At 41.2% G+C, this 17,318-nt stretch overlaps 2 protein-coding genes across 2 annotated transcripts in view; both read right to left on the bottom strand.

Moving 5' to 3' along the window:
* Window positions 1-36: 36 nt before the first annotated feature.
* Window positions 37-12,058, bottom strand: clockb (clock circadian regulator b). The gene is made up of 22 exons (XM_028975165.1): window positions 11,708-12,058; window positions 11,190-11,316; window positions 10,485-10,573; window positions 10,173-10,226; window positions 9,942-10,090; window positions 9,750-9,841; window positions 9,566-9,655; window positions 9,352-9,469; window positions 9,069-9,182; window positions 8,846-8,964; window positions 8,023-8,105; window positions 7,731-7,837; window positions 6,701-6,848; window positions 6,527-6,602; window positions 6,245-6,392; window positions 6,036-6,139; window positions 5,824-5,916; window positions 4,812-4,973; window positions 4,229-4,462; window positions 3,887-4,041; window positions 3,519-3,777; window positions 37-3,297 (listed from the first exon to the last, which is right to left on the bottom strand). Exons 3-22 carry the CDS (start codon window positions 10,499-10,501, stop codon window positions 3,085-3,087), a joined length of 2,535 nt encoding a protein of 844 aa, XP_028830998.1. The 5' UTR covers window positions 10,502-10,573; window positions 11,190-11,316; window positions 11,708-12,058; the 3' UTR covers window positions 37-3,084.
* A 2,032-nt stretch (window positions 12,059-14,090) lies between these two features.
* Window positions 14,091-17,318, bottom strand: part of LOC114787546 (protein WWC2-like) — a 56,255-nt gene continuing 53,027 nt past the window's right edge. The window contains exon 23 of the mRNA XM_028975164.1: window positions 14,091-15,946. Coding sequence (XP_028830997.1) covers window positions 15,880-15,946 — 67 coding nt within the window. The 3' untranslated portion in view covers window positions 14,091-15,879. The remainder of the gene's footprint in view (window positions 15,947-17,318) is intronic.

Here is a 17,318-nt window from a genome sequence, read left to right as displayed (position 1 = left end):
TTTTTCCCTCAAAAAGAAGAGTTATGACAACCAAAGTCTTATATATGGAGCTGGCTTTAATTCATTTCATATTGAATGATGGGGCAATGGTTATTCTAGGACACAGTTGTAAAATGATGTTCATTTTAAGGGAGAACGCACAGAACAGGCTTTTCATTCACATGTACATGAAGTACACAGCCCACAGTGTAGCACCATTTTTTTTTTTCAACACTTACGTAATTGATAAAAAAAAAATTACTTTGAAGGGAAAGGGGCAGAAATCCCAGGTTTCAGTTACAGCCTTACATTTAACAACAATTCTGTGGTAAACTACACGTACACCAACTGAGCAAGTGAGAGATTTAGATCCTTCAAGAAAAACACACTGGACAGTACAACTCCATGTCATTAATTTCTTATTAATGTGTTGTTATGTGGTCAAAGGACTACACTACTATATGTCTGAAATGCGTTTTACATTGCATTCTTGAGGGAAAACAATTGGGGGGGGGGGGGGTGGAGGATAAAAGGAGTAAAGGGAAAGAATGTTTGGAAGTAGACTGTTTTACATAGCCTGAGTGTCACAGCTTGTTTAATATCACTCTCCAACCTTTTCAAGTTCAACAGTAATAACGGTCTCTGTCATCCTACCCATCCCCTGTACACAGAAACTCCTCTACGAAAATAAAGTAAGCTCTGATCTTCAGTATATAAAAATGTTCTTGACAATATGGATCATGTTTATGATCTCAGAGGTAAGTGTTCTCATAAATGTACGCTTCAGGAGCATTCACATACTGCAAAGTAAGAACTGATTGGTTATCGCCAGGAGCACCATGGTGAACCCCTGAAAGATAATGACATTGTAACTCCATAACTTTCATTCTCTCTCACACATGCACACAATTACACTGATGACATACACTTTGCATTAAAATGCTGTGCCAAGCTTTCTCTCTTTCCCTTTTTTTTTTTTAAACTGACATCTATTATATTCAGCTCACACAATTCAATCATGCCATTTATTTCATTACAACTGTGGCATTTAGAAGGATTTTAGTCTGACTAATATGAGATGTGTATGTACACTGTAATAGCACCCATACAGGCATCAGGGCCAGCAATCTGCTGTCCACTGCACTGCATTTATCCAGTGATTGAACTCATCTGCTTTTCGAAATCTGGAGCAGAATCAATCACGTTGTCCTCCATTTCAACAAAACAAATGAGCCTTAATTAATTAAGTGATTTGTATGTGGACCAAATCAGAGAATTAGTTAAAAACACTGTGTTGCTCTACTATGTATGGCACAGTAATGCAAAGTAACCAGCCACCACTACACCTTCCAAGAAAACAAAGGCTTGCACTAGATATGGCTTTTTGTACTAATGCAGCAGTGTAGAGAGGGCGTGGCCACTCCTACCACTGATACTGATCTCTGCAGACAATAATCTGTGTGTGTTCTTATTCCTGAGATGCACTAAGAAACACATGTAGTATTGTGTAGCTTCAGTGTCACTTGCAACTTGTGTAAGACATCTGGGTCTGATTGACAGACAGACAGACAGAGACACACACACACACACACACACAGCATAAACATTCTCTCAAGCAAACAGAAAACACGTAGCTAAACTAATCATTTAAAAACGTTACAAACACTGAAACGTAAAAAAATTAAGTGCTAGAAAATGTTGGGGGGATTAAATACATGTGGTAGACATTTTACAATTTAGTAATAAATCAATCAGTAGTGGAGAGCAGGGCTATTCATAAATCATTGCATATTTGCATAAAAATTATTATAATCGTAATTTCTTTTTTTTATAATGATAGAATTATAACATTCAATTCAGTTTCAAAACTACATGAAACTACCCAGTATTAACAGGCTCAGGGCTGTGCCTCTGAATGCTGTTAATAATTGTGTTGAATTTTTTGGCAACATTTTAAAATTTTAAGTTGTTCTTTTAACATTATGTTTTTTGAACGGATTTCCTGATGTTTGCTATTTGCTGTTAGCCTTGCGGGAGAGGGAGTGATATTTCTAAATTAGTGCAAATTCATTATGTTAATCAATGGACACTTTTGGACTTCTGGTAAAAACAATTTTGTTTGCATCTCTGCTTTCAGTTATGCCCCACTCTCCTTTACTATACTCATGGGTTTAGTTATACATAGGGTAAACATTCAAAACACCATTAAATAGTGTTGAGATCAATCTGTTGGCACTTTGGCTTCATTTCATGTTTTACTAGTACATTTGTCTAAAGAAGCTTAGCTACTATGTCTAGGACACCAATTTGGAAATACAGAAATTCCTATAGACACCTCAGGGGGGGTCCTGAAATCTTATTAAACAAACTGTGACAACCCTACAAACCCAAAACACTTGTCTGAGGAGCATTAGACAAAAGGTTTAACCTTAGCATTAATAAATCTTTTCTGCCCTTTAACATAAGACTAGAAATAAAAAAAAAAAAAGTATTATTATTAAACCAAAGACAGGAATAAAAGTCTTACACGTCATGCACGTTATAAAATATTCAGTTCTTCTGTTTGTTCTGGTTTTGATATTTACAGGTTATATTACATGAATGACTGTACAGTAATATAATGATTGTAAGTCTGTGACTAGTTCAGTCCTTCACTCTGTGTGTACAGAGTTATGACTAACAGTCTCTTTGCTTATTGTTGGTTCTCTGTGAATAAATAACTATTAGAAAAAATAGATAATAATTGAGGAGCTTGTTTATAGTGTGAAAGATCCTGCTGGATGGCCAGGACAACCGTTAGAACCCTGGAATTTTTGTGAGTACATTACTTGATCTTACTGTTGCCATGGTGAGTTCCATTCCGCAGAGAGGCATCGCTGGTGTGAATGCTCTGGTCACCAGGGTACAGGTTACAAGTTCTGTAGTTGCAATGACCCAAAGAGATCATTAGCACCTATGTGGTCCAGCTGCAATTCTGAGATTCCAAAAAATAATAATGAGAAAAAAATAAAATAAAAAAAAAATAAAAAAAAATACAAAATCACATTAGGTAACCACACCCGCAGCCAACAAAAATGAGGTCTGATTGGTTGCTGAATGCCATGACTACTGTGACTGGGTACTGGAGCTGTCAGTCCTGTGAGATTTCTGCTGTTTTTGTGTCTGGGGTTTCTGCTGCCGCTGTTGATGCCGCTGCTGCTGCTGCTGTTGTTGTTGTTGTTGTTGCGCTGTGGTAAATGTGCTGCCCTGCTGCTGAATTGGAAAAGCTGCTTGCAGAATAAGCTGTGTAGACTGGTTGCTGTGAAGCAAACGAGTTCCCTAACACAGAGAAAGAGAAATTAGCCTTTAAAACAAATCAATAAATCAGATATATGTAGCTGAACCACAGAGCATAGGAAACCTGTAATGTTCGAGCGTCTATTCACCATAGGTTACTGATATACGGATTTTTTTCCCCATTTTTCCCCTGTGCTGTAAGATTATCACAGCAACATAGTAAACGTGTGAAATATTTCGCTCTTTGACCCCATGCTGGTCACCTGTAAGAACTGCGCCTGCTGCTGCTGTTGCTGCTGTGTGGAACCAGGTTGCATGGACTGCACCGAGGTCGCCTGCGCCTGCATGTCCACCTGAGCTTGGGCCTGTGACTGTAGTGTGATCGCCTGCGCCTGACCTTGCTGGGCAAATGGACTGTAGGCAGTCACCACCTGCCCCATAAACATGGTTGTAGGAACCATGACTGCACCACATGCCATCGGGGTCACCAGTTTGGTGACCAACTGTTGACCTGCTTGAAACCTGGGAATGGAGTGGGGAAAAAGTGGGAGATAGAGGATTTTAGGCCTTAAAATGTGTAAATTACATGTTCACATTTAATCCACAGATCACAGCGGAGGTCAGTGTGTACCTGATCTGCCGGTCCGGGCTGAAACTGGTAATGGCATTCCCCTGGTTACTGCTGTGTGCCATGGTGCTGGGGATGGGCAAAACGTTGGTAGAGGAGGGCTGTGTGATCATCATGGTGTTGTAGAGTGGAGTGGGCAAGGCATTCTGTGACACCCTCTGGGGAATGGGCAGATTTAGTGCACAACAGATTTAGTGCCATGGACTGAATAACTTGACCAGATTGACTTCTGGAACATCTGGATTAGTCAATAAGAACGACTCAATAAAATCACCCCAAAAACAATAAACAAATAAAATAATGATGTGAAAAGTCACACTGGCATATGCAAGGGGTGTGGCTGACCTGTGGATGGCTGGAGTTTTGTAAGCTCTGCTGCTGTTGATGCTGCTGAGGAGGAGGAGGAGGAGGACCCTGTTGCTGCTGGAGGGCATGCTGACTTCCTGTATGGTCGGAGCTTTGGACGTCCTGCTGGCCCTGAATGGTCAAGACTCCGGTCTGTGAGCCAGTCCCCAACACTGTGGCCCCTACCTGAGATAGCTGGACATTCACTCCTGACCCTGGCTGCTGAAGAAACATCTGAAGTGGGCAGCAAATGAGTCAGAGCAGCATTAGTTAAATAAGTGGATTTCATCAAAGAGTGACTCAACATTAAAAGCCTGCTTTTAAGGAGCTACTGCTGACTCATTTACTAATTAGATTAGCAAGTAATTTGTATCGCAAGACATGGACTCAGGACTACACATAAAGCACATATTTGAATATGACTGTGAAGTGATTGTCATTGTGATACACAGCAGCACAGCACACGGTGCACATAGTGAAATGTGTCCTCTGCATTTAAAACAATCGCCCTTAGTGACCGGCAGGCACCAGATTAAAAGATACCACTTCACTATTTGTGATGTATTGGTAGGGTGAGCTGTACCTGCAGGCCCTGGCCCTGCAGGCCCTGGCCCTGCACGCGTTGAAGCTGGTCTTGAATTTGCCGCAGCTCCTCCTGCTGTTTATGGATGTTGGCCTCGATCATACGCGTGCGCTGCTCCAGCTGCTCTTTCAAGTGCTGCATAGCATTGATTTGAGCCGTGAACTACACAAGGACGGGAAAAGTTAGGACAACATGCTGCATGGGGTCAGACAAGAAATCTATTCTAGAGTGGTAGTACCCTAGTGGATAACACACCACACGATCACAAAGTAAAAAGGTTCAAAACCTACTCCCACTGTATTCATGAGCAAGATGCTTAACCATGAGTTGCTCCAGTGGGACGGTCCCTGTAACTACAAGTCACTCTGAATAAAGGAATCTGATAAGTGCTGCAAACCTAAATCAAGTCTTGTAACGTATAACGTGATCATGATGAAAATACATACAATGATGTAGGGTTAGGGTGAATTTTTTTCTTGACAGACCAATGGGACAGTTTTTGTGTGTATGTCTCTACAGTGCCATAACAGTATAAATTGCACTTTGGAACAAGCATCTTTTATGTGCAATGGCTTATTTACTTATAATAACCGATTTTTTACTTATAATAACCAACACAGTGTACAGCTTGAATAACTAAAGTTGCTTTGGCCTCAAAACCAAAACACAGCCATTAATGTCTAAACTGCTAAGTGTTGCAGTTTCTAGCACTTTGGGGAATAGCTCATTTGCAGCTACTATATAATGTCACTATTACATTAAACATCACAATATAATTTTGAGGCTATATTCCCATAGGCATGCAACTTCAGCACAACCTTCAATGAGTCTAACAACCTTGAGCAACCTCCAAAATAAGAGATGATCAGGCATCTGAGTGCTACGACCCTGACTGTCAATCAGCCACATTCCTTATTCGCAACTCATGAAACTAAGTAATGGATGTTTAGAGTGTACACATTCTGACATGAGCAGGAATGAGAAACTCTCTGTCTCCCCAGCACAGTCTCACCTGTGGGTTTGGTTGAACTTGTGAGGGTGCCTGCTGCTGCTGGGTGATGATCTGTGGAGCTGAGTTTTGCGCTGTGGCTTGGGAGCTCATGGACTGCAGTAACAGGAATAGATGAGAAATTAACACCAAATTTCTAAAACATCACATTTAAAAGCTGTTCTAGTAAACCCATTGATACCCCTTTAAAAAAATCTCTTTACCCCGAAGCTCACCTGGCTACTGGTGGAGGAGCGCCGCTGCGAGACCATCTCCACTGTTGAAGTTCCAGATGGCTGTGGTGGTGTGCTTGTGTCCATTTGGAGTTTGGAAGGAGTGGCTGAAAGACACACAAATGGTCACATAAACACCCTGCTGGTATAAAGGCACAAGACTCAAGAGCGGATTTTATTTTAAAATGTCTGAGAGATAATGTGGTACGCACATGTACAAGTGTTGTCAGAGACAGCTGTGTGAGATGATTTTCTGGAACTGCGTGAAGAGGTGGAGGGTGTACGGCTGTGGTTGAAACGCTCTAGTGCTTCCTTCAGGCTGGAAGTGTTGAGCTGTGTTTCAGACCCCGAGTCCTGACTCTTCAAAAAATAAAACAGAGTTAATGCTGCATGTTTAAAGGACTGTGATATTTTGTTCGTGTACTGTGTTTCCTACAAAATAAAAGGCATTTAATGATCTGACTGTAATTTCAAATCAACTACTGATACCTCACCTTGTCGGCTAACATTTCAGGAGCAGAATCTTCAATGCCCATTGCCCGACGGTGTTCAGCCCTCACCTCAGCATAGCTGAGTGAGAGGCAGACAGAAAGGAGGAGTGTCAAAAAGGCCTTAAAACATAAATACGTGACATTCTGTCTGTATGTGTAAGTGTCTGTTCTTCACACCTGACCACTGTGTGTGTACAGACTATGAACTCTGGTCTGGAGTTCCACTGGTGATAGGTGATGTAGTACTGAGTCTGTAGCCAGATCCACTGCTGGCCTTTGGTCAGGAAACGATAGTAGCAGGACTTCCCTTTCCCATACTGCATCACTGGGAGAGAAGATATTAAAATGGGGAAAGAATGTAAGACTAATTAATTGTCCAATACTGGGTTGCTAATCGTTCAAAAGAAAAAAAGAATAAAAGAAAAAGAAAAGTTGTATGATTGAGCAATATGCATGTCTGTGATGCTGTGATGGGTCCAGAGCCAGATTTTCTTTGTGTGTGTAAATTAAAGGTCCGCTATCATGAAAATTTCACTTTAGAGATTTTAACATTAATATGACTTCCCCTAGTCGGTCTATGGTCCTGCAGTGACTAAAAAGGGTGATAGGTGTCTGCTTTGGCCATTCTGCTTCGCTGTTCAGACAGCCGGATCTGGAATTTGTCCCCTTAAGTCATCATAAGGAGAAAGGTTACCCCCTTTTCCCTTTATAATGAGTCAACCTCAAAGAGTTTCCCACCCCTCCCATAAAACATCATCTCTACCTGCAGTCATGGCTTCCATCGAAATTGCTCTGTGATTGGATGTAAAAATGAGCATAGATGTATTGTCAATTTTATTGGGTTAATTTTACTTTAATTTGAATCGTTTGTTCATTTAAAAGTTATTTTTTCCTGGAAAAATGCAGACACGACTTCCTGTCTGTGACCAAAATTGTGGGTGGTGAATGGTGTTGATGACGTCACTTCCACGAATGTCTGCTCACTTCTATAGGCCGCTGTCCCGCATCTCTCCTCCTCATTTGCATTTAAAGCTACACAGACCAAAATGGCTGTCCTGGGGAAATCTCATTGTGTGACTGGTTAAAGGTGGCTGTAATACTGCACCAAGGCCGAATTTCAGAAAGAGACTTCAGATACAGAATTAGGGGACATATAAGGCCTAAATAAATAATAAAAAAAAAAAAAAGTAAGTTTTGCCTTACTCACAGTGTTCATGGCACTTGGCCAGGTTCTCAAGATCATCCACGTGATAATAGTCATATCCTGATGTGCCCAAAACCTCAAAAGGCAAGTATCCTATGATAGGAGGAGCCCTGAAACAACAAAACATAAACCAAATTTTAACATGCATTCCGACTATGTTCCAAAGACGTTCAATATGCAAGTAATATGCAAAAATGGATACTGGGTTGCTAATTGATGCAAAAAAAAAAAACAAAAAAAAAACGCATCCAAAAATTTTTCATTTTGTACACACTGAAAATAATCTGCCACCCACCTGTGATCCAGGAAGAGAAACTTCCACTCCAGGCTGTGTCTGGAGGTGAACTCCTCATTGGGCTCCTCCACTGTACACATCTCCTAATTAAAACATGTCACACACAGAAATTAGCATTTGTTTTACACACAGCATAGCAGCACTTGATTTACTTCCTGATTAGGTCTGACCTATGACATGGAAGACAAATTCATCCTAACATTCCAATTCAATCCTTACATAAAGACAGACACAAGCTAATTACAATTTAATGTATTGTCAGTCTGAGTCTACGCACCTGAGCCACTTTCCCACACTTATCTATGTTTCAAATATGCATTTTAGTTTTGAGAATTCCTTGTGATTACTTGCAAAATGAGTGATTCATTTGTTATATTTTTTAATTGACAGCCAGGCATGAATTAAATTTCAGTCTATGTGAAGATCTATGTATATACATTGTGGTAGTTGGTTGTGGTAGTAGCCTAGTGGGTAACACACTCGCCTATGAACCAGAAGTCTCAGGTTCAAATCCCACTTACTACCATCGTGTCCAAGACACTTAACCCTAAGTTGCTCCAGGGGGGGGACTGTCCCTGTAACTACTGATTGCAAGTCGTTCTGGATAAGGCCATCTGACAAATGCTGTGAATGTAAATTGCTCAATTTATGTCTTGCTAATTGACTATAATTTCCTCCTGTTGTCTATTCCATTTGCACAACAGCATGTGAAATTGCTTGTCAATCAGTGTTGCTTCCTAGATAGACAGTTGGATGGATTTCACAGAAGTGTGATTGACTTGGAGTTACATTGTACACACTGTATGTACAAACTGCTTCTCACCTTGATAAACTGAGGCTTGGCCAACCTCACTGTTGCTACAAAACAGACTTGGTCATCAAATGCTGGTCGCAATGAACGCTGCAGCACCCCCTCTAAACCGTTTCGTGTTGCCTGAGGCACTGCATGGTTTTAAAAATACAAAACTGATTAGTTATTTCTCTCATACCTACATACAGAGGGTCCTTGCTGAAACATATGTCTGAAATATACATAATTCACTCACCATTATTCAGAGATCTGAAGTTACCAATGAACTTAACATATTCGTACACCTGTGGCTCTCTGGGGTCCATGTTGCCCCGTAGCATATGACAGCAAAACTCCATCTGGTTCTTGGCTTAAATACATAGTGAAGAAAAGCATATGATTTTCTGACAGGTAATAGAAAGCTGACTTTATGGCCAATACAATATGGATCAAACTACACAGTGTATGCTTCAGGACCTCAATCCTTAAGTCAAGGATTGACTTAAGGTTTGAACAACTGTATCAGAACAAGTACTTACTCTTGAGGTACTCTGGGCTTAGGTTTTCCCCTTCGGGATGGGAAGATAGAGCTTTGTAAACCTCTGAGTGTTCCCCCATGGGCAGGAAGTTCAACAGGTTCTGGTCCACCAGGTCGGACTAAAAAACAAAGAAATCACAACCAGGCTCCTCAGTTCAGTTCATGTTCCAGATATTCTGATCTATTTATTTTGTGGTTGTTAATAAAAGACTCACAGGGAGGTGTTCCAGTAAGGAAGTAACACTGTCGGAGACGTAGATGATGTTCCCATCAGTCATTATTGCTAGAAAGAAACCATCCAGAGCCTGGCAATGTTGTTAGTTTAGGACACAACATTAGTTCAGGAGATAACATAAAATTCTATATCACAAAATAAATAATGAACGTTGCGCTTCTCACCTCCAGCATGAGCTGCGTAAACTCCTCATTGCTGAGGAACGGCGGTTTCCAGTCCTGTCGGATTTCACTGGATTCAGACTGCACTGCAATCTCTGGCAGATGCACAGGAACACAGGAGCAGTGTGTTATTCTGCAGTCATTTCAGCCACATCACATCACATCACATCACCAGAGAAGCAGGAGCAGTCCTACCTTTGTGCTTACGCAGGAAATCAATGCTCTTCTGCAAGATGGTGGACTTGTCCATCTTCCGGGTGTTGCCAGGAAGCATGGTTCCAAGCTCCTTGATGAGCACATTGAACTGGTCTCTGCGCTTCTTCTCTGATTTGTTTCTGGAAACTCTAATTTTGTTTTAAACCATTAAAAAGTCATCATCATTTCATCATCAAAAAAGGACACTTTCTGCGGGAGCAAGTTACTCACCGCTTTGCCTTGTCTTTCTCATCTTCCTCCATCAACCCATCCAACAGATCGTCCCTAAAATAATGTTAAAAATAAACAATATTTACACTGGCTACAGTAATATACCCGAAAAATCCAGTCAGCTTTATATAATGAGCATGAGTATCGATAATAATAATGAACAAAAATGAAAATATTGAAACTGTCCACTCCATGTACATGCATTAATCAATGTAATTAATTATCTATCCCATGATTCTCAATTAGGCCCTAAAACCAGATGTTATAATCAGTGTGTGTCTGAAGTGTCCCAAATATAGATACAATAGATACCTGTCTATACTTGACATTTTGGAACCGTTTCAGGGTTGCCGTAGTGGATGAAGACTCTTGAGGCGTGAGGAAGACATTGGGAGCAGAGCCTGGATGGGGACAGAGAACACTTTAACATTCTTAAAAAAAAAAAAGAAAAATAATTGCAAAAAGCAATCATTTGAACATACTGCACAGGGCCTGGTGATTAAATGTGACCTGTTGCACCAACGCACCATCATCATAAACTGGCCTGACTTTATTAATAAATCTGGCAACTTACAGTATTTCCCCATAGCTTTCTTTCTTCTGCTTAGAGTGATTGGTCAGACACAATTATACTGTTACTGAAATAAATAAGTCGACTAAGGCTTGAAAAAAAAAAAAAAAAAAACACTTAAAAGTTAAGTGCAAGAATCAAGGATGCTGAAGTGTTCGCTACCAAAGCACAAAAACACAACAGGAAAAAGAATTATGTTAGTGCCATGGACATCATGGCCTAGCGATTAAGGAAGTGGCCCCATAATCAGAAGGTTGCCGGTCCGAATCCTGATCCGCTGAGGTGCCACTGAGCAATGCACCGTCCCCACACACTGCTCCCCGGGCGCCTGTCATGGCATCACCAAGCGTGATGGGTTAAATGCAGAGGACAAATTTCACTGTGTGCACCGTTTATCACTTTTCTATATAATGCAATTTAGTGTGGTGTGTGTGTGTGTTGCATACCTCTAGGCAGCTGCTGTACCCAGATAGTGAAGCACTTCTTGTCTCAGAAGGTCAAGGCTGGACAGTCCGCTGCGATCCACAGAGACGAGGGCAAAACGACACAGTTCCTCTTCTTGCAGAAAACAACCTAACAAATGGGGCCAAACAGAAGTTGGAGAGAGCAGCCGGCACGATGTTACCATCTACAGGAAGGAAGCGTGCTTGTGGGAGCGGGTTTCTTTCCCCCAGCGCCCCAGGTTAAAGCAGCTACGGGGACTCGGAGTGAGCCGAAGGTTCAAGTTTGACACAGCTGGCCACGAGGCGGGAACTTGGTCTCTCAGCGGGCTGCAGGTACTCGGCTCCCTACAACCAGCGCGGCTCGCAAAGCTGCTCGCAAACGGCGAAAGAGCCAGGTTGCGCTCGAACGAGTTAAATCTGTGTGACAGGTCTAACTCGCGCAGCGTGCGTCCGGCGTGAGCCGAACGGAGGTCGGACCCGGAGCTGTCACGCGTGCAGCACGAAGCCTGACACGAACCCACCTTCGGTCGTGGCCGCGGCGGGAGGAAGAAGGTCGGAGAGCCGCGCCGCGCCGACTTCAGCCTTTCGCGCCCATGCGGAGGCGGCGAGGCCCGCCGCGCTGCGCTCTCAGCTCGAACGTGGGTCAGCAGGCCCCGTCTCCCTGGCTCCGCGGAAACCCCGGTCCGTCTCCGGCCCTCTCGGCAGGATAAAGTCCGTTTCCTGGCCCGCGGGGCGGCCGGGCTTACGGTCGCTCTCGGCGCCGCGTGGTTTTGTAATTTCACCCCGGGAGCCACTACCCGCGTCGCTGGGCGCCTCAGCCCGAATCTGCACACGGGATTCAACTCAAAACACTTGGCCCACTTCGCTCTCCATTTCCCGGGCATGCGCAGTGGGCTCCGCGGGCAGCACTATTCGGCAGGGGAGGCCTCGCAAAAAACAGACGCTCGTGATTTCCCTGCGCGACCGGAAGTACCCGTTTGTAAGAAAACGTGCCGTATTTTTTCCCTACCGCAGGTTTTTAAAACTTACCATATTTTTTATAAGATATAATAGACACCCAGAGGACACCGGACACGGCATATTTTTGTTCGATTTCCTCACGAATAATTAGAGAACGTCCATTAGACGCATCCATTACAATACACTTTGACATTAGTCGACATGTATCTAGTTATTTCATAATTAATTCACAAGCAACAGGTCTTCTTTTTGTCAGTTTTAACAGTGTAAAAAACCGAATCCTTACCACAGTGATTTTATTCCACTGCCTGATCAGTGGAAATGTTGAAATATTCACCTGCCAGTGTTGAGCTGAAATGTCCAGATACTTTGTGAAATCCACTGTATACCATTTTTATTCCCAGGACAGCCTTCCGAAGTGTTTTCATTACTGTGAACCTGCCATATTCATTGCTAGACTATAGACTTAAGTAAGATATGGTGGGAGTGAAAACATAATGGCAGGAAAGGCTTGGGAAATATTGCATTATGAACTCATTTCTGAATTGGCAAATTATCCACATGGTCAAGCATGAAGTGTGTAGATATTGATGTGATTAAACCAAATATATGAACAGTAAATGAATGAATGAAATAATCATCATGTACTGTGCTGTGCATCACAATCACAAAACTCAATCACTTTGTGTTATATTTGCAAGAGGTTGAGAAGAAAATTCAGACAATCTGACAATTTACTCAAATACATGAACAACAACATTTATTTCTTATTCAACCCATTATCTCATACAGTATGTCTCAAAAAGCTTTGACAGACCCTGCAGTTGACACCCCCACTTTACCCTTCTGTACACAAGGAAAAACTCCCCCAAAAAAGGGGAGAAACCTTGGGAAGGGACGAGATGAGGGATGAGAGGGACGCCCTTCCAGGGTAGAGTGAGCCTGCAATTGGTTTCAGTGTGGGGCCGGTAATGATTTGTCTAAGAAAAAATAGTCCAACAGGTGTAGTGGTGGGACAGTATAGAGTGCAGTATAGAGCACATGTCAATTTTTAAAGGTATTGGACAGTGATTTAGTTCAGTGTCATGGTGTACATTGTGTGTCCATTATGATGCTACTGGTCTATTTGAAGTGCCAGCTTTAGCTGGTACGTGATGGTGCCTGTCTGGTACGTTTCATGCTGGGTTGTCTCGTCAGCAGCTCATTGCCAGGAACCATGATCCCTCTGGTGGTCTCATCATTGGACTGGAGGTGGTCTTGATTCAGTTCCTCAGAGAGAACAAACAGAAGCAGTGGCAGACAGTGACATTGTACAACTGGTACAGAAATATCTGGTTATAGTGGTACATTTGTGTAACAGTGGCCCTAACTAGGACAGCCTAACTAAGGTGAATTCAACACTGTCTGTACTTGATTAAGTGACTGTATTAAAATTTACTTCATTTTACATTTACAGCATTTATCAGACGCCCTTATCCAGGGCGACTTACAATCAGTAGTTACAGGGACAGTCCCCCTGGAGCAACTTAGGGTTAAGTGTCTTGCTCAGGGACACAATGGTAGTAAGCAGGATTTGAACCTGGGTCTTCTGGTTCATAGGTGAGTGTGTTACCCACTAGGCTACTACCACCACTTAATTGATATTGTGATAAAATAACTAATGAATTACTTCACAGAAGTAATTCATAATTATTAATTGTGAATGACCTCAAACCCAGTCAGTGGGGATGCATGTTTTTCTTGGTGAAGGTCCCACCCTGGTAAATGGGGAGGGTTGCCTCAGGAAGGGCATGCTGCGTAAAACTTTTGCAGGTCAATTGTGCAGACAACCAGGCTGGCTGAGCCCTCCGGCGACCCCTAACAGGAACCGATGAAGAAAGAACTTGTGAATGACTTCAGCTTATTGTATTTATCTATGGAGTGAAGAAATTTCTCTCACAATTATTAAGAATGATTCCATGTTCTGAATACTTTTAATTTTGATAAGCAAAAGTCATACAAATATTTACAAATGACAGATTTCATTAAATATTTTCTTGATCTAAATTACACTGATGCATCTTCATGAAATATGATTACAGTATGAGAAAACTGGCATTTGACAAAACCCTCTCGTGCATTACTTAAATATAAAAACAGGCCTTATGTGCAGGTATTTAAAAGGGCAATTCATACAACTTCATTCATTTAAACTTATTGTTCTCTGAATTTGATAACTGTGATGTCAGAGGTAAAAAAGATGCGGTCACATACATGGGGGAATTTTAATATTGTAACAACATTTAAAAATATGGGTACCGGTGACAATGGAAATAAATTCTAACTTCAATTTTTTACATCTATGTAATCTATGCCTACATCATCATTTTCAGTTGGAGGCCCACTGTGTTGAAATATGTCTGAATTACTGTAACATTTCATTTAAACTGACATCAAAGCCATGCCAAGCATACATATGCCTGCTGAATTTTGTGACAAGTGACAAAACAAGTTGTAATTTCTCAAACAACAAAAACTATAAATAATAGAACGGCCAATAAATAAAAGGCAAAGGGAATTAAAAGGAAGGGAAATATGTTTAAAAAAATACATTTAGAGTAAATTAACATTCTGATTTCATGAATAGATTGTATGAGCAGGGAGCTGCTTCAGTAGAAACTGTCCCACAATTCCTGTAGTTTGGGCATCTCAGAATTCAAATAGATCAAAATCCTGTCATCATGCCAAATTTTCACCATCTAAACAGACCTGTTTATGTGAAGGAGTACATTATGCACATTGTTTATGCTGTATATATATTTTTGTACATTTGTATACCAGTTTTATATTATTTTATATATATTTCAATTGCATCTCATATGTCTTTTGTTATAAGCATTTCACTCACATTACAGCACCCGTGATATGTGATGTGACAATAGCGTGACATGCAGAAATTAAATTCTTTTCTGTAATTACAGAATGTGTTTTGATGGAATGTAACCCTAACTTACATATCTTTATTATAATATTATAATAAACAAAGTGATTAAAGTGAATCAAATTTGTAAAACACGTAACAAAGCATGGCAAAATCTTGTAATTGGCCAAAAACACAAAAGATGTTTTTTTCATGTCTTTGTAACACTGTAAAAAAAAACAGCTTCTTCTCTTGATTTTGATCAATGGGCTCTAAGAAAACAAAGGGAGGGAGGTGTGTGTGTGTAGACCGGCTTGTGTATCTAGCTAATGTAGCTACTATCATACTCAAAAACGGAGAGCAGAAAAGAAAAACTGAATGGTATGAAGTCAGTGCAGGGATGACTGGGGGGTGTGACAGTGAACATTCACAACACTGACTCCTGTCAGATCCAAACACTCAGAGGAACAGGAAAACCGGCTCTTCCTAACTAGACACACACACACACACACTGAAAGAGCAGCAGTTTGTTCTTTCTCCACCCACATCCCCATACCACACTTTTACAAAACTGTACAGGCTCATTTTCACTTAGGAAGAACTTGTACCAAAATGACCTTACTTTGGTTTTCTCTGAAAACAGAAACCATTACTTTTTTTTTTTTTAACACAATGTCAATTACAACTTTTTATACAAATACATTAACCTACATCATATAGAACTAACAATGTTACAGGTTTTTATTGTGTTTGCTTTGACCCAAAGAGGCTACGCTATTAAAATACTATGCTACAGAGGCAGAAAAATACTTCATGATTTGCAGTAAAGTGTGATTACACGTCGTGAGCTGGCAGGGATGGGATATTAATCTTTCCCCGCGTGAAGTAGGCCATCTTCTCCCTGGAGTTAAAAAAGACAGAGAGAGACCCATCAAGCAATGACAGTTAAACATTAAACTCTAGTTTGCATACATGTACCTTTAGGACAACAATTTCCTCTGTGCCCTAAGAGCAGAGCAGGGCAGAGAGAGTCACTCATCTGAAGTTAGTTCTGTTTTCTAAAGGAACACGAAGAGTGTATGAGTGTTGCTGCTGCATCTGATATTCGACAGTCCGGAGAAATGATACAAATCTGTGTCTGTTCTGTCATTGGTCTGTCATCTGTGAGACCTTAATCCTTAACCTTACACCTTAATCAAGTTAAACAGCTTCTACTCAGAGCCCCTACAGGGACACTGAATTCAGTGACACTCAGAACGATCAGGGTTTTAATGGTATTAAGCAAATGTTTCACGGCTGTAAAGACCTTAAAAATAAGAAGACCTTTTTCTACTGATTTTCACTATGAGATGGGTATGACAAAGATTCTGTCATCTTTGTGTACTGTGACTCTGTTTTCATGATTTAGAAGGCATTGCAGTATTGCACTGTCTCACCCGCAGCCAGTGTGACATCGTATAGTCTTACAGGGGATGGCCAAAACTGAGATCATTGGATGATGATGTACTACAGCTATTGTTTCATGATTTAAGGTGCACAACACACAGTGAACAAAAAATATAAAATATAATCAGATTTTGCTGTCAGCTCTGCTATGACTTAAAAATATCAGTGCTTTAAACTGCAGTGGAGCCCAGTTGCCACTGGATGGCGCTTGAACATTATATATTATATTTTTTCCTCCTGCATAGGTCATGCTTATAGGCATACAAGATTTTCCAATAGTCCTACAAGTAGTAGTGATTCTATTCAAGTATTTAGGTCATCAAAAAGACAATGGCTCAGTGAACAGGTTGCTGGTTTGAATCCCGAACCACCAAGGTGCCACTTCAGTGTCACTGAGCAAAGTACCGTCCCCACACACTGCTCCCCGGATGCTTTTCATGGCTGCCCACTGCTCACTAAGTGTTTCACAATGACAATCACTTCACTGTGACTTTGGAGCAGTGGTGGCCTAGTGGGTAAGGAAGCAGGTGGCGGGGAAGGAAACAGATCCGTAATCAGAAGGTTGCTGGTTCGAATCCTGAACCACCAAGGTTCCACTGAGGTCTCCTTAATCAAGGTACTGTCACTGTGTGCACTGGGTGCTATGATATGTCACATGTGACAATAAATAAATTTCATTCATTAAAAACTACACACACAGGGCAAAATTTCAGTAGACAAGAAATTTGTCACAAAAATAACACTTATTTTTATAATTTTTTTAACACTTATGCTGTGCATTATAGGTCGCAGATTTTTTTTTAAAAAAAGTGCAAAATAAAGTGCAA

This window comes from Denticeps clupeoides, chromosome 4 (genome assembly GCF_900700375.1).
Source record: "Denticeps clupeoides chromosome 4, fDenClu1.1, whole genome shotgun sequence".
NCBI classification, from domain to species: domain Eukaryota; kingdom Metazoa; phylum Chordata; class Actinopteri; order Clupeiformes; family Denticipitidae; genus Denticeps; species Denticeps clupeoides.
Note: the sequence above shows the minus strand (reverse complement) of the source record. Positions and strands in the feature narration are given on the sequence as shown.

Coding starts and splice junctions, on each gene's coding strand:
- clockb (XM_028975165.1), bottom strand. Junction 10,091..10,172: donor GAGAAAGACAAGGCAAAGCG/GTGAGTAACTTG, acceptor AAACAAAATTAG/AGTTTCCAGAAACAAATCAG. Junction 8,965..9,068: donor CTTCAGATCTCTGAATAATG/GTGAGTGAATTA, acceptor AAAACCATGCAG/TGCCTCAGGCAACACGAAAC.